Source organism: Diplotaxodon limnothrissa, linkage group LG16 (genome assembly GCF_057381915.1).
Source record: "Diplotaxodon limnothrissa isolate DT_005_m linkage group LG16, D_limnothrissa_male_GT1.1, whole genome shotgun sequence".
Taxonomy (NCBI): Eukaryota; Metazoa; Chordata; class Actinopteri; order Cichliformes; family Cichlidae; genus Diplotaxodon; species Diplotaxodon limnothrissa.
The window spans coordinates 28841736-28867026 of record NC_140611.1 but is presented as its reverse complement, the minus strand read 5'-3'; the positions used below and the strand labels follow the sequence as shown (position 1 = coordinate 28867026).

The following is a 25291-nucleotide window of genomic DNA, read 5'->3' as shown; positions in this document are numbered from 1 at the left end:
TTGTGTGTCAGGGTAAGCATTGTGCAATAGCAGGCAGCCAGCTGTCAACAGGGTGGAGTTAAAAGGCCTGGGGGATTTGAACACTCCCGTCCTGCCAAGCTCACTGTCTGCCAGGACAATGGGATGTTTCCCTCTCTTCCACCATCCCTCTCTCCCCACCGTTGCTAAAATCTCAGCAGACAGGAAAGCTCCTCCTACTGCTCCTCCACTTCTGTCAGCGTGTGTCCATTCTCTCCCTTTATCTCTCTCTGCCTCTATCGGCCATTATCTCACCTTCTCTATTCTCTGCATCGAGGAGAATCCACCCACCTCCCCTCCTGCAGAGCAACCCCACTGCCATCAATCAACTCCTATTCTAAGGGGAGATTGGTATCACCACCTCCTTCCTTTCTCTCTTCACTGTCTACTCCATCCAGCCTTTACACTTTTCCCTCTCCTTTATCTTCCCCTCCTGTTCTATCTTCTCTTTCTTCCTCTCTAACGTTGTCTTCCTCTAAGGCCCTCGGTCTTTAATCTCTATTGTCTTCAACGTCAAGCAAACAGTTTATGTTTTGGCCTACACGCCCCTGATTAAAATGCATCAGCTCACAGATTGTAAAAGTAGATGTGGTACACCAGCCTACTCCTCTTAGGTTGCAAGTTTGTCACTCCCACACAAGGCCCTTTTACGCTGTGTTTGTACTTGGAGTGGAAATACTGTTAAAAACAAATTAACAACAGTTGACAAACCATTGAACAAGGCACTAAATTACAACGTTGTATACTGAGGAAGGTGTCTAGTTGTCTTTAGTAAGTGTAGTAGTAAAGATTTAACAATATGCTTTTTTGTTTTCGAGCAAATCAAACTTACCTTGTCAATGTAGTCAATAAATGCTGTAAATACAAATATGCCACCGGAGTCATTTGTTCAGATCTTGGAGTTTAAGAAGCTAGAGCTCATCACTTGTTTGATTAGCTCATGCTTTTAGGACTTGGAAAGTGTCGGTAACTGCAGGTAAGATAAGTTTTCAAGTAGTTGTCAGACAAATAAAAGACCCCAGACTGAAATGCTTTCAGGTTTAAATGTATATATTGAATCATCTGGGCCTAAAATTTGACAAAAAAACATCAAAGGAAGAGCTGAAGCCTTTTTGAGGATTTCCCCTGCAAATATTGCATCCTGCAGGACAATCTAAACTAACAGCATCTCCACAATGACTTGGCTTTGTCTTTCTGTAAAAGACAAATACACTCTTCCACCCTGGAGAGCTCTCAGACATGGCCCCCGTCTATCTCAGTGACAGCTAAATGGCTTTTTAATTAAAGGAGAATTAGTCCGGTTAAACTGTAATTTAATGCAAATATGAAGTCGTAATGACAGTCAGTGAATCATCAATGAAGACGAGGCAGCTGAACAAAAGCCATGTAATTCATCCAGAGACTCTCTAATGTTCCGTTTCACACCAGATAAGTCCTAAAGACGAGACTGGATTTACGGCTACAGCAAATTCTCTGAGAACACTGGAGTAATCCACCAGCTCTATAGACAAAGTAATAACTTACCAGACTGTCTGGCATAGACAAGTATAGAAATATTTAATGTGAATGTACAATGAATTGATTCAAGTTTAATCAGACAAAATGATAACATGACTATTTCTCTCTCTCTATTTATGATGATGGTGATTACAGCTGTCAGTTCTCCCATAAGTCTGATCACATCAAAAAGGTTGACTAACATCACTGCAGTTATACATGCGGCTATTATGTCTAATGACTCATGTCCAAGGTAGGAGGTAATGCCTTTAGCCAGCTTGCTTTTGCACATCTTCAGCATGTTTTCAGCAGCTCACAATTGTGAAAAGTTTAATTTTTTAGTCATCTTATTATACTATATGAAATGAATCCATGCTATAGTGTTAACACAATTCCAGCAACATGCAAAAGATCCTGGGTTTGATTCTGGACAAGCTACAAACCCAGTAGTGTTAGCCACAAGTCTGGGAGGGTTGTATCAGAAAGGGCATCAATGCCAAATCAAACACAGTACCTTAAAATACCTCTTTCTTCTTCTTCTTTTTTTTTTTTTTAATTTACCATACAAAAGCTCTGTCTGTGTGTTTATTTCTTTATCCAAGAACTCCCACTACACCGTCAGAACTTGAGCAACTAAACATGGCACACAGGTACAGCCAAAGGTTCTTATCTGTAACAGAAATTATGATGTCAGCATGTTTCCTAGCACCCACCTGACAATGGACTAAAATGAACCTTTATGAACTTACAGCATAACATAAATCATTATGTTATTTTTATTTCACAAAATTAATATCTCATTTATATTCAGAAAGGATTAATTATATAAAACTTGGATTATGCATAATATATTATGATGCCATCATACTGCCTGGTAATCACCTAGCAACAAGCTCAAATTACCTGTACCTTTCTACCGAGAGTTTATGCCCCTACCACACAATATGAAAGCAACCAATCATTTTAATTTTATAACAATAACAACTAATTTATGCCCAAAAAAGCTGAACCACGCGTGCCTGGCAACCTCCTAGCAATGGGAGGAAATTACTCTTTTTACCAGTTTTTCAAATTAAGTATACTGTATGAACGTCAAACACTGCTGTAGCATTATGTATATACTAGTCATTGTAACATTACCCTGCCATTATCAGATTGTCTATAAATCAGGCTGCCCTTCAGTCACATGATGTAGTTTGTGCACCTGCACACATCCAAATTTCTCTGGTCACATCTTTTAGATAGTGGATTGATTTTCATCACATCCACCTTTCTAGATGAATGACTAAAATGTGTTGTGCAGTAAAGTGAGCTCAAGTCTTTAACGTTATCATTGTTCTGTTAATAAATTCACTGGAATGCATTTTATATTTTCATTTCTAACTCATAAACATTTGTGCCATCTGCCTGTGAAGTTAAAGACGGAAGGTGTTAATCTGATTGTCAAAGCACACGGTGTGACGATCGTGCTTAAAACCCTTTTTTTTTCTGGTGTACTCACGTGTACAAGCCATAGTTGGAGGATCTTTCTCAGCCCTGAAGAAGCCTTTCTCACAGCGGCAGATAGCAGATGCTTCTCCATAGCTGAAACTATGCGGAGGGCACTTTGAACATTTAATGTTTCCAGCATATGCCTTGTAGAAGCCTGGACGACATGCTGAGGATGACAGACACACAATGTGGCAGTCTGTAAGTGCACAGCCAGACCTTCATATAGACGTACAGGTAGAAATATTTCATGCAAACATCACATAGCTCGATAATATTATGCAAAGAAAGAGGCCCTGAAGGGAGACAGTTTATGCTGCAATCCATCAGAAATTCAGACTTTAAATAGATTCATGAAACTCATGTTTTCTATTTAAACAGTGAAACAGGGAGACCATCTGCTTTGGGTTTAGGATTATTTACTCAAAGTATTAAAAAGTATGATTTTTTAATTTTCCACAAAAACAAAGATAGAAAGAAACATTGAAATCATCTCTAACTCTGACAACACTTGTAACACAAAAATTCCCACGTTTTTGTTTCCTTTTCGGAATAACAAAAATGGATTAAAACCGAGGGTATTGATTATCAAAACATAATACCAACGTTAGTTTTATTGCCCGCATTTAATTCCCAATAAATAGTTCAAGCTTAGGGAAAGGTGATGAAACAAAAGAAAGAAAGAAAATAGAAAGAAAAAAAGAAAAAAAAAAAAGAAAATAGTCAGTTGTATCACCTGTCACACAACTAGTTTTGAATTTCCAATGGCTTCAATCAAAACACAGAAATGTCTTCAAGTTAGAAAGGAACCACAGTTGTACTAAAACCAATAAATGTGTGATAGCTGCGCAAAAACTTTTCTGAATATTTAGCCGCCAAAAACACATGGAAACAACAGAATACAACAACTGTTAATATGTTTTGTTAAGCACTGGCTTAATTTGTGAAGACAGAACACAAGGGAGCAGTTTATCTCTGCAGTTTTAACATCTGGTGTCTTTGGTGAATTAGGGTCTTGCAAAATTGTCCTATTTTATTTCAAACCACAATCTCTTCTTAAACGTAAGTGCATCTGTTAAAACATGAATAAATGTACACACACACAAGTGAAAATGAACAAACTACATCTATTGACAGGTCAGCTCTGTCTTCTGGTTTCACGTGGCTCAAGAAGCTCAGTCCACTAGGTCAAAGTCCAGCGCCTGAGTCACATCCATCACAGCCTTCTCCCTATATGGGCTTTGTTGGTCTTTATTCTAACTCATCTGACTTTCTAAGGCTTTTCTGAAAGACATAAGGATTTTTTTTCCATTTCCAAATAAATACTGTTCCTTATATCACAGCAGACTAAGCAGTACAAACTACAAAGCAGCATATCTACTGATAAATCTTTTACTCCATTTAACGTTGCCTTGAACCATTTTCAAAAAATTATGACGATTATAAGAAATCATGTCCAATAGGTCTTTTTGACAGAAGGCATTTTGACATGCCACTGTTACAGGGTTTAAATAGTGTGATTACTGAATACCTGAATTCCATTTGGCTGTTTCCTTTTGACTTATTGTTAATGCTGACTCACTTTGACATTGTCAGGGCTTACTCAGAACTTTCAATAGAAAAGAGCCATAACTAAGTCGGCAGTGAAATTAGTGTTTTTTCCTACCATGACAGTTCAAAATGTCTGATGCAGTGAAAAAGAAATATTTAGAATATCATAAACAGCAACTGAGCAGATGAAATGTGTGTTAATATTTTATAAGCCATTTATTTACACCAACAAGTAAAAACTTTTTAAAATGCAACACAGAACTGCACACTAGAGATATGTAAAAAAACAAAAAAAACAAACAAACTTTCCTCCCAAAGCTAAGCTTTATTGTGAGCCAAGGAGTCATTCACAGGAGGTCAGTGAGTGTGCCAAACATTCCAGGTATGAGGGAGGTAAAAAATACAAAAAACAGGCAAGAAGTGACACATGAGGAAACTAATGAAAAAACATCCAAACAAGAGGTACAGGAATGACTTGAAAGCTTAACTGCTGTGAGTAAAAAGCCAATCTGTTAAGGAACAAAGAGAAGCAGGGGGGGTGTACATACTCACAGTGATGATTGATTGGATGATTGAACTCAGGTGAGAATAATCGGAGCGGAGCACGTAATCTCAGGGGTGGGAAATGAACCAAAGTCTGTCAGGAAAACTCAACGGAGTGAAACGAACAGAGGTCTTTTCAAAATAAAATTACATTGTTTTGCATTATATTAAGCTATTCTGGAAGCACTTAGAGTTAATTAAGCTACTTGCTGAAATTTTGTAGATATGCTTGTAAAATTCAGGGAAAGACTTGAAGGATATAAATAAAATACGGCTTGCATTTAGGGGCGGAGTAGTTTGGTATGTATGTATGGATTAATAAAAAAAGGAACATATCTGTTAGATCAGACATGTGCTGTGCAGACATGGCTTAAACCAGCGATTTGCTATACCAACTATACAGTTGTTGTTGTAAAACGAGTCTGCTCTAGTTATAATCCAGCACCAACTGCTGGACTTATTCCAGAAGCTCAAGAAAATTCTCATTTTCATGCTACAGGAGCGAGAAAACGGAATCTTTCATTTTCAAAAAACATTTTCGAAAATAAATTGAAGGATTTGAAACCACCAGCACAGGTTAGATTGATAGCAAAGACCTTAAGTCTAAATAAATGTAGTAGTAAAAATTAAACAATACAATTACTTCCCTTCTTTAATATTTAAAATCACAGGCAACTAGCTGAAATAGAAAGGCTTATGAGAGTCTTAGCCCTAAGGGATTCACTAAAGCTTTCTTTTAATAGTAGTATTTCCAATCTTCAAAGCACTTCCATGTCAAAGAAACACACAAACTCTTGTCTGGAGAGACTTCCATTGCTGCTAGTTTTCACACTGATTTAACAAGGTAACATAACGTGAGCCATTTGAAAGGATTCACCTTGAAGCACTGAGAGCCTCTGTGTCTCTCCATTGCTGCTTGTGATAAATGGAGCTGTAGGGAGGGCAAGGAAATGCCTGAAACCACAACTGTGCTGATCAAATGGGGACAATTAGGACAGGGACAAAGAGGTTAACACGCACACAGGGAACACAGCGCACACTGCCAGGGCTAATAGTAATGTTTTTAGCGTAGTCTCATTTTTGTTCAATGAAGGAGTATTTTTTTAAATCGAATTTATCCTTCCTTACATTTGAAACATTTTCTTTTTTTATTCATCATCATTCCTCTTAGAGAATAAGAACAAAAGGTTTACATTTAGTTTGAAGCTGTTTTAGTCGAGCTATTCAAACTGTTATTCGTCTTCAAAACTCTATTTAATGTTGACTCACACACACACACACACACACACACACACACACACACGCACACACACACACACACACACACACACACACACACACGTATGCAGCAAATAAACACACAGAAGCTATCTGTATGAATATGATAAGTGGCATCCCCTATGGCATACCAAGGCTGCCTTTATCATTAACCTCTGATACTGACATGTCCTTGAGTCAAAAACCGTCAGTCAACTCCCCCACCCTGCAAGACCCCGCTTTAGACTCTGTCAACCTAATGACGCCTCTCTATGACCTTCGCTGAACTGAGGGGATGTTCCTTTTCGAACCCCGCAGTTTCCTGCTGCAGTATGAGCAGCCAGGCTCTTTGCCAAGGCCACAGTGGCACTGTACAGGGGTTGACCATGTGTCGCTCGAGGATGGACATGCCCGGTGGCCAGGACGTAAGCATTCATGTGTTGGGATGAACACACATAAACACATGCAACAGCTGAAGTGGCAGGAGCAGCATGTCGAAGTCAACTGGACAGCTGGTCAAATGTGAAAAACATGTGAACATTTTGGCCGGAGAAAGAAAAGCTGCATTATGTCCAGTGCCACTGCTGATCCATCCGTCAAGGACGCCCATTTCCACTTTATATAAAAGCATGAAAGTGTATATGTGATAGCACCAGTGCAGTAAACAGTAAACCTCTCATACTGCCCTCATGACATGCAACACACAGATTTAAAAAAAAAAAAAAAAGGCTTTTGACATAGTCAGTACTTTAGACTGCTGAATTTCTGGTAACTAGGTAGGAGAACTAAGACAAAATAGCAGCAGGGGAAGTAGACAGCCGAGCAAGACTGAGTGTGCATGAGTGTAATGTTTCTGTGTGCATTACTACAATGAATCCCTTTTACAAATGTTTCATAGGTTGTATAAATTCCACTATTTCACAATGAAAAAAAGAATAAAAGTCTGGGTATTACTTTCTGGGAAGCACAACTAACTGTACTAACAAATGCACGTGCACATCTGTGAATAACAGGCGCATATTACACAGTAAGAATGCAATTATATGTTTTGATAATGATACAGGTGATTTATAGCAATATTGTTGTCGCTATCATTTCAAATATTAAAAGTACAGTTAAAAATCAGTACAAAATAAATTATCATAGATTTTCAAAACTCATTTCTAAAGAATAAAGTTACGTTTAGACTATCAATGCGTCTCCTATAATCGTAATAACCCGACCTCCTGTCTAAAGTGTCTCAGGAGAGAACATAATGAAAATTTACATCTGCTCATTACATTGCGGTAAAATAGGGGTTTCATATAAGTTATTGATATTTGCTAAAACAGTGTCCAATACTTGTGTATGTATGGATCTGAATGTTGTGTATTGCAAATACTGTGATATAAGCCCATGTTAAATACATAAACTATATATTTGAAATCTCAGAGAAAGCACATTCAGATCTAACAAACGAGAAACTTAGCAGACATTACACAAGTTTACTATTTTCCTACCTTAACACACATGCTTGTTGAGCTGACTTTGTTTTCTGTCATAAAAATGTAAGTCCATGTCCTACCCATCTCAGTACATGTGCGAGAATAGGATGCTGCTGACCGACTGCCCTTTGGGTCTCCAAACTAATTCTAGACCTTCAGCCCAAGGTTAATGAGATCTGGAAGCCATCCACAACATCTTCATGCCCAAGGCTCAGAGCTCCAAATCTGGGCCCTGAGACACAGAGGCAGTAGATTGTTCGGTAAGTTCACTGGACCTCAGCAACACCAGAGCAACTGGCAGGCAGATCATATTTGAAGAGGAGGCCTGTCTGTCTGCATCTGCCTGGCTGTCTCTCTTTATTGCTGGGATGTCTGCTCAGCATGCTTCTTTCATTAGTTAGAAAACACATTTTCTAAGTAGTTTGTATTTTTTAAAGTAGTTGGAAATGTATTTATTGTTTATTGAGATACCTAAAATACTCCTGAACAAGACACGTTCTGATAGATGGCTTATTTAACATGAGAACAGCCCTGTACAGTACTCCTGAATTACATCAGTGAGCATGGGCACGTAAAACATATAGGGCCGTCCCAAGGCCAAGCTTTGGACCATTTACTCTTACCCAAGTGTTTTTATTGTGTGATCCTAAACATACCTTTCACATAATTCACCTGCTATAGGCACAAACGTTTCTTGTCCTTATAGCACATTTCATAGCTTAAGATGTTGTAGAAAGAGTTTCAGAAAAGAAATGATTTTTAGAAAAAAATGGCAGTGAATTACAAACAAATAAATGAAAAGTAAATAAAACCATGTATTTCATCAGACCTTGAAATTCAGAGTATAGATTTGTACACTGCTACTTGTTTAATACTTGTGTCCACAACCGTTCTCCTTTAATTAAACATCAATATGAACCCTATAGCTGTCTGGACAAATGGAACACTGCCTGCATAGTCACTTGTCTTCATTTCATTTAAAAAAGGAAACAATGCAGTAGTTGTTCAATGAGCAGTAAGATCTGAATTCTGTAAAAAAAGAAGACCTTACTTTTGGAGCTGTTACACATTCAGTCATTTGGACATTTCGATTATTTGGAAAGGAAACAACTCTTATGCCAAATCATTAAAGTCATTCATTAAATTATGATTTCTGTAGTCGAACCTTGTAGTGAAACCTGTACTCAGCGGATCTAGTTCCTCATGTGTTTCTTAAATGAATAAAAGCAACAAATAAAAAGTAATCAAGTAAGTTTTTGGACATGGAGTGACTTTGTAATAACAAGGATCTCAAAATTTGCTGTACTTATTTAATTATTATCAATAATTGTAGTTAAAATTTATTGTATACGTGTAAAAGTGGGCTATAGTTAAATGGAAAGAGTCTGCCTTTGCCTAGCTCATATGAAGGCCGGCATCTAACTACACCCAACTGCCACACTAAAGAAAAATGCTATTTATGCAAGTTTTCATGTACATTTTATCTATTTGTTAATAGAAATAGGCTATGCAATATTGTTTTAGCAGGCTATATGTAGCGTTCACTCAGTTATGCTGAATTCATCAAATTTCATTTTATTTTAGGTGAAAATAATATTTATACTTAAAGTCTGCATGTGGTAATATTTAGTTGAAGATCTTAGGACAATTTGAGTGCTGCAACACTAAAGTCAGGTTTAGAGGAACTCAGTGAGTCTTTGCAGTGTACAGCCGATGGTGGTGGGTTCCTCTCCCGATGATCAGCGAAGAAGAACAATTCCAAGAGGAGCACAATTCTGCAGCATTTACTTGCAGAACCACATCAACAAATGTTGCAGAATAGTTCAGCTCTTGAAATCAAAGGCAGTGTGGTGAGGAGGCGATGCAAAGGATGAAAGATCATTGCAGAGATGATGGCGTTAAGTGAGATGCAGCTCATAACTTATTGCATATGAGGGCAAAAAAAATGGAAGGAGAGCTCTATTTTCAGTTTCATCCCATAAAAAAATATTACTCCCCTCAGTGTTTCTTCTGCCAAAACTATGGAACAATAATAATAATATTTTAAAAAAGCCGTATTGCTTATTCTCTGCGCTGACAGAGTATGCATTTTGTCCACACATATCTACACTAGTGGAACAGTAGTGCCTGCTTCCCATTTTCCTTCTTCATACCAAATCATATTCCACTCCATCGGGAGAAAATTACAGTCATGCAATATGATAGTCATGCTCACTTCCAAACAAAACAAAAATGCCTGCCAGTAATACTGAGTTATATAGAGATGATACAGTACCATGATACAAGACTTCATGTCTGTGGGTGAGCATACTCCAGCTTGTGTTCTCACAGTACTTCTAGTTTTAACACAATATGTATTGCCTACTAACACTGCAGATGACGAAAAGTCACACCTCCTAAAAAAGCAGCAGCAGTGGCACTCTGAAACCCACGTCTAATTGTTTCACAAGTAATCAAGAACAACACTCTCAAACACTATAATATGAAAAGCCCTCTTCTCAGTTTCAGTCTGTCTCTCTTATTCATCAGACTTACTCACTCTCTTCATTAGCTGAAGCAGAGAGTGTCATGATTTGTAGTTGAGGACTAGCAGGCCTCTCAAACACACCTTCGTTTAAGTGCTGAGAAAACAGCACTTGATTATACTCTGTTTCGGACACAGACAGCTGGAGACACCATGGCGCAGTAATAATACGTTAAACTTCTCTGAAATCTGATGACTGGGGTGTTGATGTGTTTTAATGTAAAGTCTCCATGGCAGACATTAGGCGTCTGTGTGGACTGTCTGATGACTAAGGCCTTAATAAAGGAACAAAGAAAGCCTCTTAATCTAAAGGTATTTTGCATACATAAAATTTGAAAGTCCTTTCTTCGATAATCATGATCATTAGTTATTATTGTCATCAATAGGTTGGCAGCTGCAACACTCAGACCAGGTACTAAAAATATGTGTCAGGATATAGTATGCATTTGTCAAGTACACGTGATCTGAGTTTATATTTCTATCTATTTATGTGACATTTCAACATAGTGCTCAAATTATGATGACCTGTTTGCAAAATGCCATTTCAGCCAATTCTCGTTTTTAGGCCAGCTGCTGTCACTGCTTCTTCTTTTTTTTTGTTGCAATGAGGCAAAGGCCGGTTGTCAGTCATTCTCCACCCACCCACACAAAAAGCATCATTCAGTATTCTTTCATGTATTCTCTATAACGAGTGAATGTCACATTTTGCACATATATGGGCTTTAATTCATTACAAAATATAGAGATAGTTTCCTTTTTAAATATCAGGTAATAAAGGCAACAAGACAGAAAAAAAGCAATACAGTTAGCAGGAATAATTGCACCTAGTTATCCCTTTCTCTGACAGCACACAGGTAGATACAAATATACTGGCAGATATTAGAAACTATATCAACGATTTGAATCAGCAAGACTTATTTCATACAAGGTTCTCACTTTTATAAAACTCTTTACCCCACACTTCACTGCAAGTGCTTCTAATGCATCCAAGCTACCAAAAGGCAAGATGCAGGTACACTGAGAAACAGGCAGTCATTCAGATTCACAACTGTGGGCAATTTAGAATCACCAATTAATCGAAGCCCACTAATTGCATGTTTTTGGACTGTGGGAGGAAGCTTAAACCACCATGCCACCGTGCTGCTAAACTCTTATTAAGTCATAATGTACCCTTTATCAACATCCAGCTGAGTAAAATGCATTGCTGAAGTGCATTTCTAAGATAGATAAAGAAACACTTAGAGATGGAGAAAAGCTAATTATCAACCCCACAATGAGTTGAAGCAAACACAAAAAGGCAAGGGAGTAACAGCCGGACGGTGCTGGATGGACTCATTCTGGGCTTCCTATTCCTTATATATCTGTGATGTTATCAGTGACACTGATCTTTTTATGAACTTTACAGAGGTCAGCCTCACTGATCCCTTTATAGCAATGTTTATAGCAGCACAGACAGCACAGAGTGTTGCGCCAAATGAACTAACAGAGTAGTAAAGCTTTCAAAAGACATCCGTTAACGCTGAGTGAGAGCAGGGTTTCTCTCTAAATCGTATCTTAGAGGCAAAATGCTGACGGGAAGAGGCTTTGGGGTGAACCGTTAGGGCCTTGTTTTTACAACATTAATTGGACAACCGAGACACTGCTGTGACTTGTAGTGACACATCGGTGACTTGTATTAGAATATCTCTAATGCATGATCACAGCAGTAAGTCTTCTACTGGGCTTTTTGTCCTCCCAGTGGGTGTACACCACTGAGGGCACAACAAGTGCTCAACAAGTATGAGATGTTTAAGGTTTACAATGGGATTTTTTTTTGATGGGTCTGCGATATTCTTGCTCTCTGTAAAATGAAAAGTCCTATTTGCCAGGCCTGAAATTCTCTTTGACAAGAATAAAATGTGAGTTTGTTAGCAGATTTATGTGACATGTTATTATTATTCCCAGAAGAGCTGTAAACTTTTATTACTGGCCAACAGACTTACAGCATTATGATATTTAGAGGACACAAATAAAAAACAAAAAACCCCCAAAACCTGTATTTGTGTCCCTGCTTATTTTTCAGTAAAAGTATTCAATAACCTTATTATGATACGGTGCAAAACTCTGATTTCTTTATATTCTGCTCCCAGGTATCCAGTATTATTTAAACGCGATCTTAATCAATAGTTCTAAAGTTAACTTTAACTTAGTCTTTTGTCTACACATAACAGGGAATTTAACAAGTAACCAATTTCTTGTGCTATGTGTAATATGTCTGAAGGTCATTTCCTTAAGAAATAGGAATAACATCCAACACAAGACCTGAAAGACACTAGACTGGAAATCAGTTGTAAAAAACTTTTTTTTTCAAATGATCGTCAATAACTACAGAGGCAATCAGGAGAGAAGCACAAGAGTGACGGTGTACACGCAAACCCATAAAACACTGTAGAGGTTCTGTCAGGGTTTTGGGGCTGCATTTCAGCCAGAAGTGGGGTTTTATCAAAACTGATGGAATCGTGAAAGCAGAAAAGTACCATCAGACTTAATACCATCTGGAAAGTATGTGATTGGCAGCAGCTTCATTTTTCAGCATGACAATGATCCTAAACACACTGCCAATGCAGTAAAAGCATACTTGGATAGAAAAACACACAATGGAACATCATCAGTCATCTACTGGCCTCTCCAAAGCCCAGACCTCAACATTATTGAAGCAGTGTGGGATCATCTTGACAAAGAACGGAACAAAAGGCAGCCAGTAAAAAATAAAAGTGGCCATAGCAAATAATGACTTTCAGGCTTTTTAAACTTGTACAATTGTTTTCACCTTATATAATAAACCCGTTTATATCTGCGTGTTTCAATAAACTGGTGCATCTATTTACCAACATATAAAAAAAAACGAGGGGCGCCTTAAGAATTATAAATGTACAATACTGTAGTTAACATTCACATATGATTGAGAAGGTTTTGCATTATAAAACTTTTGAGCCACATAATCAATTAAATCATCCACAGGAAGAATTAGAATAAGTACGACCATGCTGACCTAGAGGAAAAAAACAGCAGACAGCAGATCATAGTTGTTCAGTTAACTGATAGTCAACTGAACAACATTAATATTTGATTAACAAAAGTTGATTATTTTTGCCTACAAAACAAAGAAACGGTCTTGCATTTTGGAAATATTTACAGGTACTTCCTCTAACGCCCTCATTTTCATACCACTGTTTTCACTCTTAATTCCTGTAATTTCATAAAAAAAGAGAGAATGAGCGTCACGTGAGTACGCGTGGAGGTCTAATGAATTTATTATAAGGTGTTATGAAGATTAGCATGACTTAGCCCCAAACTTCCTCGCTCCCTTCCTTCCGCATGATTGATGCCGATTGTGGCTTTAACACGCTGTTAAATCGACAGCAAATCCTCTTTAGCAGAGGTCGCATTAGCATAAAGGCCTTCTTGTGGAAAATAAACAACAGCAATGTCTTCTCAAAAACAGCACAAACAAAAGAGGGAGATAATGACATGGCAGTCCTTTAGTAACATCAACAACAACATAATGGAGCTGGAGCGAAATTAAAATGGATCAGTCAATTTAAATGCCTTTGGGGTTACTCTCCCTCTCTCCTTCTATCGCTTTTAGCTTTCCTTTAAAAACCTCACTCACAGGATCCATTGTGTGTGCACAGGATATTTTACATGTACTGTGTAATATAAACATATGCACACTTGCACTTTTTCCCTCTCTGTGATGGAGCTTTTGAGCTGTTTTATGGACATGTGGCACTTAAAGAGAAGCTGCTGTTGACAGAATTTTTTTCTTAACAAACTAAGAAAAAAAATATAACAAGAAAAACATCCTTTTAAGTTTTTGTCCAGATACTTAAATGTTAGTGACATAACAGAAAGCAGGTGTTGGCAGAAGGTTTTATAATTCTAAAACAGCTGCACTGATGTTGCCACATGCAGCGTAGACAGTCTTGCTATGGGTTCATTTGTAATGATGAACAAAATTTACATTCTCCAAAATGACTCTCGCATTGCCGAAACAAAAAGAGAAGTGGGGAAAAAGCATTGCCTGTCTAACAATTATCTCTGGTAGAGGAATTTTTTTCTTTGGCATCCTGGCGTGGGAAGACTTGGATTTAGTCGTGGAAATTAATGTTTGAGAACTCAGAGAATTATTTCAGGTTTTATGCAAAGCCGCAGTTACAGTTCATAACAATTATGGTAATGTGTCTATGAGACTGTGAGACATATTTTCAAAAGTTACTATTTTGGCTGAGTGTACAACTTTAGACTGACATGCATAAGCAGCAACGTGTAACACTATGTTAGGAGTTAGGGCCAATGAACAGCCCAGTGGTACGCTTATTCTCTAGCTATGCAGCAGGCTTTAAAGAGGGTAAACACAATGCTAATATGCACAAACCTGCACACAAAAAACAGTCATTGGACTATATTGAGAATGCAGAAAGACAGCAACTAATACTTTTGATAACGGATTATTGGAAACTCTTTAAAATACACTAAATAAAACTCATTAAGTCTCTGGGACAATAAAGCACTTGGCGTTATACTAGAACTGCTCCCTGAAAGTCACGTGGCGCATCAATCCAAGAGCCTCAGTTCAACAAGGTTTTGAGATTCAAGATTCACAGTGTTTATTGTCATGTGTCACAAGAAAAAAAAAGACATTTCTCTGTGCAATGAAATTCTTTCTTTGCTGTCCACCCACAGATGCCGATTAATATATACAATAGAAACAGAACAGCTAAATACAAATAGTACAAATAAATAAATGAAGACAGAAAAGAAGACAAAATATTGAAGTGTGAAACAGAGATGAGTGCAAAAGGGCTATAGCTTAATATGCTGGCTTAATATGCAGGATGACCTGATGTGCAAAACAATTATTATTACTGTTCAAAAATAGGTCAGCTGTTCAAGAGTCTGATGGCAGTGGGGAAGAAGTAGTCTAGCATGTGTTAATCCAAAAAACAACATATGTCATTTAACTGATGAGAGCCGCTGAAATCTGAGGTGCAGTTAAAGGTTTTGATCTAAACTTCCCCCTTAAAAAGCCCTGGTTACTAACTAAACTGTGTTTTAACATGCAGACATTTCATTTTAACAGCTGTCTTAAAATCAGCTAATTTTAGTTTTTGAGAGGAGGGAAATGTTGGAACAGTCTACAGTTTTTTTTGGCGTTAGGATACAAACCTATTATTTTATTGCATGGATGGACATGGCCAAGTTGATAAAGTGCAACTGTGTCCAGTTTTGAAACAGCTGAATTTTCCTGCTAACATAAGACTAACTCTGCAGAAGCATCTGAAGCCTGAGGTTTGTATTGTTAACTCGTAATTATATGACAACACATTTCAAGCAATGTTGCAGAGTAACGCAAAAGTAATCTAATGTTTTGGTATAATGAACTGCTTTCTTCAGAAAGTAAATGTAATGAAGTAAACCAACAAAACAAACTATGGTCTTGCTTTGCTTCATGGTTGAAATGCTTCAGTACACTCTAAGCCTTTCTAGTCCAGTAGGAGTTTTTAACTTCAGAGGACTCGCTTGGCAAAGGACAAAAAGCACTCCAAGTGCAGTCATCTGGGATGACAGAGTGTGCCTTCATGGGACTAGCGGGAAGCATTTGCCAGTAATTAGGGAAGAATGAGCACAATTGGGGCACCAGCTTCTTTTGTTAATGATCTGAGGACAGCACACTCTCCCCACATACTGGCTGAAATTTACAAACACACACTTTAAAACTCACTTATGTCACCAAAATTGTTTAACTTTGTCACAGATTGGATAGTTTAGCTGGTAGTAAGAACCAGTTTCACTAAGTAACATTTTAAGGAAGTATGTGTGTGTGTGTGTGTGTGTGTGTGTGTGTGTGTGTGTGTTACTCCCCCTGCTGCACAGTATCACCTTCCTTGCACTCAAGATAAACAGCATGCAGTACATTGCGTGTTCTATGAAAGACAAAGATATGAACAGGTATAAATAGATTTTTTTAATATTAAAAAATATCAAAGTTAAAATGTGAATGTGTGCTTAGCTCAAAAGATGTTTAGGGCTTTCAGCCTTGGTCTCGACTTTTATGCTACATGGCAGATTTGGGGATCATTCCACTTTTCCTCTAACTGCCTCCCATCTGCAGTAAATGAGGGAATGCAAGCTCAGAAAATAGGGGGCCTGCATGCAAAACAGTCAGAAATAAATATGCGATTGAACAGCTTTGGGCACATGCTTGTAGTGAGGGTTTGTTTTCTGACAGATTAAAAAAAGCAAATGTATCCTGTCTTGTGAAGACCTTTAGCAAAATTGATCCACAATTTATCCAGAAAGTCCTGTTTCTTTGAAGTAGAGTTATATAAGGGAGACCAGAGTTCCTTCAAATTGTCCTATTCTTAACAGCGTCGGTGGATTCATATGTTTGCCCTGGAAGTAAAGACCTGCCTAAAAATCAATATCAATTTAAACCCATTTTCTGAATATTTCTACCATTTTCATTTGTACTCAAACAGTTCTTTTAGATGGGGAACACAAGTTATAGTGTACTATCCCCAGTAATATTATATGATTTATAACCTTACATGCTTCAGAGTGTGCTTGTCTTTGTCAATTTATGTTTGGTTTAGAAATGTTTCATGTTGACAGCCGAACATGTTTTAAGGCTCAGTTAACTTTCATACAATGAAACATGAAATGGCTGTTGAACTCTAACTCCCTTGTGCTGAGTTTAATTTTCAAATGATTAACACCATACCCTGGTGAGACTTCTGAGACTGAGAGTGCTGATGGCTGTGTTGTACTACCTGGTGTCTTTCTGCTGAGCTTTCCGGGATCATGCACAGCTATTAGTCTGAGCAGGGTGAGCAGGGTTACATTAAAGATTAGATCGCATTAGATTAAACTAGGTTTTTGTATATTTCACCCCAGCTATTATAACATTATGGGAATATTTAAAAGATACCTCAAAATGTTCAATTTTTCTTAATAGTTGTTAATTCTGTCGTGTTATCTGCCTTTTAAGAATATCACTACATTGTAATAAATGTATACAGTTTGTGTCAATGTAAAATGAAAATGATTTTTTATTGATGTTTCCAATATTTTTAAACCTTAAATTAAAAATTAAATTAAATCATTCACATTTACAGAAATCCCCATAAAAAAGCTGTTAAAAAACAGATAATGTACTTTTTTTTAGTGTTCCACGTGGACGTCCCTTTTAAAAGTCATCCCTCGTGATGGACATCCTCTGACCTAACATTGGTATGAGTTGTGTCTTAATTACTGCAACAATACTAAGTCCAACATCTAAATGGTATTAGAGAATAATTCACTATAAATATTCCTCTAAATACTGCAAGTGGTAAAAAAAAAAAAGAAGTTACCTGTGGGCAGCACAGTACTTGTGCCATTGTGTAATGATAACCCATCAGTCGTCTGCACTGTTTCACGGCTGTGTTATTTATTTGTTCTAGTGCTTCTTATCACTGTGTGCCATGTCTATATGTTAATGCAAACTACAGCAAAAGGCTTTGTGGTCAGACCTACATTTTGTGTTTATCTAATGCAATGCCAACATGGGAGAGAAAGATAATATAAAATATGTGAATTTAAGTTGTTATTTAATGTTTTTGTTCTGTTTATGTTTTTTCTTAAACTGTGCGTGCTTTCCTAATCAATCTCATGTAAATATATAGCTCTTGAAGGACTGCAACTCTAAACCAGTTTTACTGTAACTTTAATAAAACCCAAGCTTCCTTGTTTGGATGTGTCGTGTTTTGATAAACATCCAGTACTGTCTCTCTATCCAATACAAGTGGAATAGCAGCTGGTCTGTCATGCAAAGTCTCAAAAAAAGCAGCAGAAGCATGCCTTTAACTACTTTGATCTGGCGCAGTGTGATGGCATGTAGTGCTGGCAGGCAACAACTCATCATAACTAAAGCAACTTTTACACCAAAGCTTGTTTGTGCCTAGTAAAATCCCTGCCATACATAAATTAGAAAATCAAAGCAAAACTGATGTGCAGCCCAGGATGGTCAGCCTTATGGTACATTGAATAGTCTCTCTGTGTTTTGCTTGTTACCATGATAGACTCACCATGTATTCGCTGTGCTGGAAGGAGATCACAAAAAAATGTAGTTGTACTCGGTTTTCTGTATGTTGCAAATTACAGATCAAACCCTGTGCCTATCCTGTCTTGTCGGTAATGATAATAATGGCATTAATGCTGATAATAATAAACCATGTAACATGGTATCAGAGGTCACCCACAGTCACTGGATAATACTTCAGTTTAATTAAAAACTCTCATTTATGGACATACAATCCCAACTGCAAACACTCCTACACACACACACTTCAACACACAAATGAACTGGGAGTATATCCTTTTCAGATTCCTCAGGTTCCATATTCCTGATCTATAGAGTGTAATAGTGTTTAATAAGGCTGACATTATGCTGGGATAATCCCACTCTCTCATGCAGCGACACATACCCAATTCCATTTCCACCGCCTCAGCTGTTTTCTCTCCGCTCCAAAAGCTCATTTCTAGAAAAGAAGGCTGGGGCAGAAAACCAGGCCTCAAATATCAATTACCACTGATGGTGTAGACGGAAAAAACGCTGATGGATGCTACATTTCCTCAAATCCTGTGCTATTCTTTTCATTTGAGTTAATATGGTTTTTTTTTTAATTAAAGAACAATAACAGCATATGATGAGGAAAAATTAATACCGACTGTCCCAATATGAGGCATAGCAGTGGGAAAAATGCAGCTGCTTCAAAAGTGCATAGACTTGAGTGTCTGTGTGAGTGTGTGTGTTTAAAAATATTATACTCAGACTAACACATACAGGTAAGAGTCGGGTCAGATTATTAGTAACAAAACACAGTTTCACTTAACTTAGGTGAGCTGTTACTTTCCTGCATCTAATAAATATACCAGCACTTCAAAGTGGTGCAATAAGAAGTGCTGACATATTAAATTGTAGAAAGGCCACAGAATGTGTAATGAACTGGGTAAAAACATACATATTTATTATTTGTTATTAACAATACAAAACGTTCTATAAACATTTTACAAAATACTTACTGCAACGAAAAAAGAAAAAGAAAGATTTTATTTTCACATCCTGTGTATTTACACAAAACATGAAAAAATTTGATCCCTTTTTTAATTATAGACCATTGATATTGTTTATTTATTCAGTGGACTCAAACTAGGGTCATGAAAAAGCAAAAGATACCTGGACTTTTCCAGGTAATAATTATGACTATTTTCAGGAATTAACCCATACATTCTCTTCCACTTATCCTTATCAAGGTCGCCAGGGGGGTCCAAGAGGCAGGGTATACCCCGGACAGGTTGCCAGTCTGTAGCAGGAAAATCCAACCCTGCTAACTGTTTACAGTTAACATTGTGCTGTCTAGCATACTGCAATACTGAACAATACACTGACACATCACAGATTTCCACTTACTATGCAGATCTGCCTATCACTTATGATGTCTAACTCTCCAAAGACAAGTGAATGTAGAATGCCTATACAGTTGTATATATAGAAATTGGCTAACAGACAGTTGATTTGAAATAGCCTCAAATGTGTCTTATTCATTCTTACTTTTTTCTCATTGTTGACAGTCGCCTTTAAAATGTTATAATTGAATAACATTTTTAAATATAATTGTAAAAAATTATCAGGGCCAGGCCACCCAGGGACCAGAACCAACCAATTTCCAGTGTTCTTAGCTCGGACCAGTGACCTGTCAGTCAGCTGGTATTACATGCACAACAGGAGTAAAATGACACAGGCAAATTGTCATGTGCACACTCCCAGCCACATGCTTACATGTTGTCAGCATGGAGGCTCCTCACTGTAGGTAAAAACCGCAGAGGGAGCACTATGAAAATATTCATATCAACAAACTTATTAGACAGGTAAACCGTCCTCAATCAGCTGAATGTGGACAGTTTAATGAAGCTAACAAAAGCAAAAGAGCTAAAGGTAAAGCTATCTAGAGTTCAGAGCAAAGAATGGATCCAACCCCCTTAGATCAAAGCAAAGGAATCATGAGAGGAGTGAAAAAGAGAAAAGAGTTGATGTCATGTCCATCCATCCATCCATCTTCATCCGCTTTATCCGAGGCCGGGTCGCGGGGGCAGCAGCCTAAGTAAAGAGGCCCAGACCTCCCTCTCCCCAGCCACCTCCTCCAGCTTATCCGGGGGAATACCAAGGCATTCACAGGCCAGCCGAGAGATATAATCTCTCCAGCGTGTCCTGGGTCTGCCCCGGGGCCTCCTCCCGGTGGGACATGCCTGGAACACCTCACCCAGGAGGCGCCCAGGGGGCATCCTTGTCAGATGCCCGAACCACCTCAGCTGGCTCCTTTCGATGTGGAGCAGCAGCTGCTCTACTCTGAGCCCCTCCCGGATGGCCGAACTTCTCACAATATCTCTAAGGGAGAGGCCAGCCACCCTTCGGAGGAAGCTCATTTCTGCCGCTTGTATCCGCAATCTCGTTCTTTCGGTCACTACCCACAGCTCGTGGCCATAGGTGAGGGTAGGGATGTAGATCGACCGGTAAATTGAGAGCTTCACTTTTACACTCAGCTCCCTCTTCACCACGACGGACCGGTGCAGCGTCTGCATTACTGCAGCTGCAGCCCCAATCCGTCTGACGATCTCCGGCTCCCTTCTCCCATCACTCGCGAACAAGACCCCGAGATACTTGATGTCATGTCATCTGGTGAAATTATAAACATACCAGATAATGACGTGAGTGTGCCTGACATTTGTTTTATTAGATGGATCTGTTGCATCTACTTTGTTTCTGTAACTTACTGCAGGAAATTTGGCAGATGTTCAATAATTTATTTTATTGTGAAAGTTTTTGCATTGAAAAGCTGTTTTTTTAAAAAAAATGCTATCAGTTATAGTTCTTAGAAAGAAAACCAAAATTGGAAAAAAAATCAGAATTAGCCAAGAAAATTAAAATTGGCACGCTTCTTGCTATTATACAGGTTGCCCTGGCCTGTAGACACAGTCACTGTCTCTGTGGCTCTTTTTCCATATAAAACGAATGGAAAGAGATAAGGTGTGTATGAATTAATCACATCTTACTGTATTACTTCCAATACTCTCAGCATCTTGCTGAAGAGTCAGTGCACAGCGCGGGCTTTTACAAATCACACTGTTGTCCCCAGTTTGCGTAATTAGTTTAGTGTTATTGCATTCGCATGGAACAGAGGGTGTAAAATGTGTTATTGCTTTTTAACTGAACACAGTGGGTAAACTAATGTGCTCAACATGATCAATAAATCATATCTGAACACATCAACTCCCTGCCAACTGGAAAATGAAGCAGTGGCTGAACCTCTGCTTGCATATGAAACAAAAGAGGTTTGTGTGTGTGTGTGTGTGTGTGTGTGTGTGTACATTTGTACTTGACATACCGTACACCGTATTAAATGAATTCTGTATTATGTTTGTGCATGTATATCTGTACATGCACAAACATGCCTTAAATAATAACCACAAACCTTTCTCCACTAAGTTCACTTAAACCAGTGGTTCCCAAACTTTTTTTGCTGGGCGCCCCCTTAGTTTTACACACCCCGCACAAACACATCCTCCAACCACAAGCACCCATATTTTGTTTTCAAACTCCATTGCGGTTTATTTCACACCTCAAACATCTAGTAAACAATTAAGCAAATACAAGTAAACTGAAATAAATTACAGGTAGTAATATAATAAACTACTAACTCTTTTGCGCTACGTCCACACCTACACGGGTATTTTTGAAAATGCCGCAGTTTCTATGCGTTTCGAATTTTTAAAAACTGGGTTTACATGTAGAGTTCGTCACGCAACGTCAAAGGTATGTGCCTTTTTTCACGTCATGCTGTGCGCCACATTATTGTTTACATGAGATGAATTGCAGAATTGCAGATAGAGACAAAATACTGTTAATCTTACTATCTTCAGGTTTTACACGCTTACATACACACGCAGTTACTGTCCCTCCATTTACAAAGGCAGAGGCGTCACGGTGTAATAATTTTACAGGTAGTTGTTTTTTTTCCTTTGTAATAATATTCAACATTGCTATCAATACATTTTTCAAAAAATGCTTCTCTGTGCAAAATGGGTTAAAAACATAAACAGCTGTGGGATACTGTTTGTCCGTGGTTTGGACAGGGGGAACAAATTGTGACAGGATCAGCCTGATATTATTTGTATCCCGCTGTAACTTTACTGTATAAAGAACTAACATCTCCAAAATGTCAGGAGTAGTTAGTCATTACAAGTGTTTGTGAACTAAAAATCAAGAATGTGGGATACTGTTTGCCCATGATTTGGAGAGCCCAGCGCATGCTCCCGACGCAGGGGAAACTAATTCTGCAGGAGAGACCTACCTTGGCACTTGTGCAGGTGAAGCCAAAGGGCAGATATGCTTCACCATATTTTCTAGTCTTTGGCTTGGAATGAAGTTGGTTTGGAAACATATTTGGTGATGCTTCATCTCCTGCTTTGCGTTTGTATGGGAGCCCCGTCAAAAAACCTGTCCATTATGCTAGCAGTGTCCAAGCGTTCTTTTTTTTTCTTTCTCTTTTCATACGCCCCCCCCCCCCCCTGCAATGGCTCTGCCGCACACTTTGGGAACCTCTGACTTAAACTAATACAGTGCGTGTTCTGAATGGACTGACTTGCAGCGTAAGTGAGTAATTGAAGTCATTTGTGGCAGGAGGAATGGGGTTTGTCAGTAAAATACACAGATTAATCCAGTTTCTGATGAATAACTGAATAACGTTGAGCTTGAACTGCAGGTATGTGACATTATCCTGATTGATAGCTAACATTTAACTTTGCAAAGCTTGTCCTGTGTGCATGGTGCTATAATAAATAGTAAACCTGAGGAGTAAACAACAAATTGGCACTGCGAAAAGAATATATGCACAGAATAGAGTGTGTGTTGCTCTTATAACAAAACAAAAATGCCAAACACGAGCCCCGGGAGCATAGCCGTTGATAAAATAACAAGTCATTTATAAATCATATTACCATCGCTGTAATGTCGTCAGCTGAATAGTTACAACAGATAGAATCCAAAACAACTTCTCCTTCAATAGTGATAAGTTTACATACAGTTTGAGTTTAGGATGAGCTACAGTCAGTGAATGAGCTGCTGAACACTCAGACACACAGATGGGCTCAGCCTGCAGCTTACTGAACAGGCTGTAGCTAGTAGGGGGCCCCTTTAAGGAGGTTTCCTTCTGAGATGTCATTGCAAATACTGCACTGGTTGTTTAAGAAGGAGGGGGCTGTGGTCACTGTGGTTGCCACATTTTGAGAAACTGCTGTGGAGGAAAGTTTATCAGCTCTCAGGGGTCCCCTAATGGCCTGGGGCCCCATGCAGTTGCCTATCTTTCCTGTTCACAGGCTGCATGTCTGACTGTTGAGAAAGTCTAACAGAAGACAACTTACAGCCAAAATATGAGGACAGCTCTCTTGGGTTCCCAGCAATAGACCCACCAAGTGTGAGTTGTTGAGAGAACTGACAGAAAGAACAACACACACACAGTCATACAGAGACCTTCATTTATAAGAGGTCATAAAAATAATACTTGTTTAATGCAGCATTGCACCTGATCTTCAGAGCCTCAGGTTTATCTGCCTTAACAATCTTCTCATTGCTTGTCCCATGCTTCTTTCCTCTGACACTGTGGATAGCAAAGGCAGTTGGTCCACTTTGTAAAAGCCTCCTGCAGCTCGCTAATCATGTTGACCGCTGGCTACCAAATTAAAGCTGTCGCTCCCGCTGCTGGACGCTGTTGGTCTAAGCAATGTGGCTTCCAGTGGATAAATAGATCCACCACAAGGGGCCTTTCCTATCATTTTTTTGTTACACAGATATTGCCGCCATGTGAAGACCTTGTGAATTTAATTTTAGGTGGATTGACTTGTTTTGTCTTCTAATCAAGCAGTGGTGTAAAATCTGGTTACAGATGTGTGATAAAATTTGTGTTAGTGTGATTTGACTGCTTGTTAGCGGGTTAACAGACTCTATTAATAGCTTCAAACTATGAGATTTTGTTTCATGAACAGAGAGTACACACAATTCTCTTGTTGGGCTTTGCAGTAATTTGCATAGTTAAGTACTGCAGCATGACTAGTAATATGCTCTAGAATATATTTATTGAATACATTTGGATAATATTACAAGTCAGTTTTGCGATATCGGAGAGCAAATAAGCTGTTCTGGGAGTAAGAATCAAGTATCATGTTAATTTCTAATGTATTAGAGGTTTCCACTTTGCTTCCATGCTTCTTCAATGAGCTCGACTCCAGAGAAGGCAAAGGTGTTTCTGTTTTATAACGCAGTTCAATATGAGGGCATGATGATATTTGGTTTATTGCTTTACAATTATTACTCCATCCTTTGAATCTTGAATCTTATTTAACACAGATGACAAAATCTTTTATATCTTTGACATTTTTATTGAGATGTTATTGTTAAATTGCTGAAGACATTTACCCATGCAGTCCTTCACACACAGTAAACCTCTCCACAGATTCACTACAGAGAACTACACCTCTCTAGAATGCTGCTTTTATATCTAATTGTGTTACTCATTAAACTAATTAGTTGAGAGATGATAATTCCCAAATCATTCTACACTCCCTACCTTTGGAAGGTGTTTTTTCGCAAATAGGTTTGTTTTTTTTTCAATCACATTTTTGCAGCATAGCAGTTTTTGAAAAACAGGGTTGTAAAATCTGCACAAGTACAGCTTGTTATTGTGTTCTGTCATTGCCTACTTTTTGTCACAAAATTTCAGTTTTATATGCACAAGCACATTTGCAACATACTTGATCTGGTCCCTAAAAAATGTGCACACACTTTTGCTCAAGC

At 38.3% G+C, this 25291-nt stretch overlaps 1 protein-coding gene across 1 annotated transcript in view; it reads right to left on the bottom strand.

Annotated features, from left to right (window-relative positions):
• Positions 1 to 25291, bottom strand: part of LOC146616384 (ephrin type-A receptor 6-like) — a 196143-nt gene that overhangs the window by 89396 nt on the left and 81456 nt on the right. Inside the window, exon 4 of the mRNA XM_085374051.1 lies at positions 3017 to 3172. Coding sequence (XP_085230177.1) covers positions 3017 to 3172 — 156 coding nt within the window. The remainder of the gene's footprint in view (positions 1 to 3016; positions 3173 to 25291) is intronic.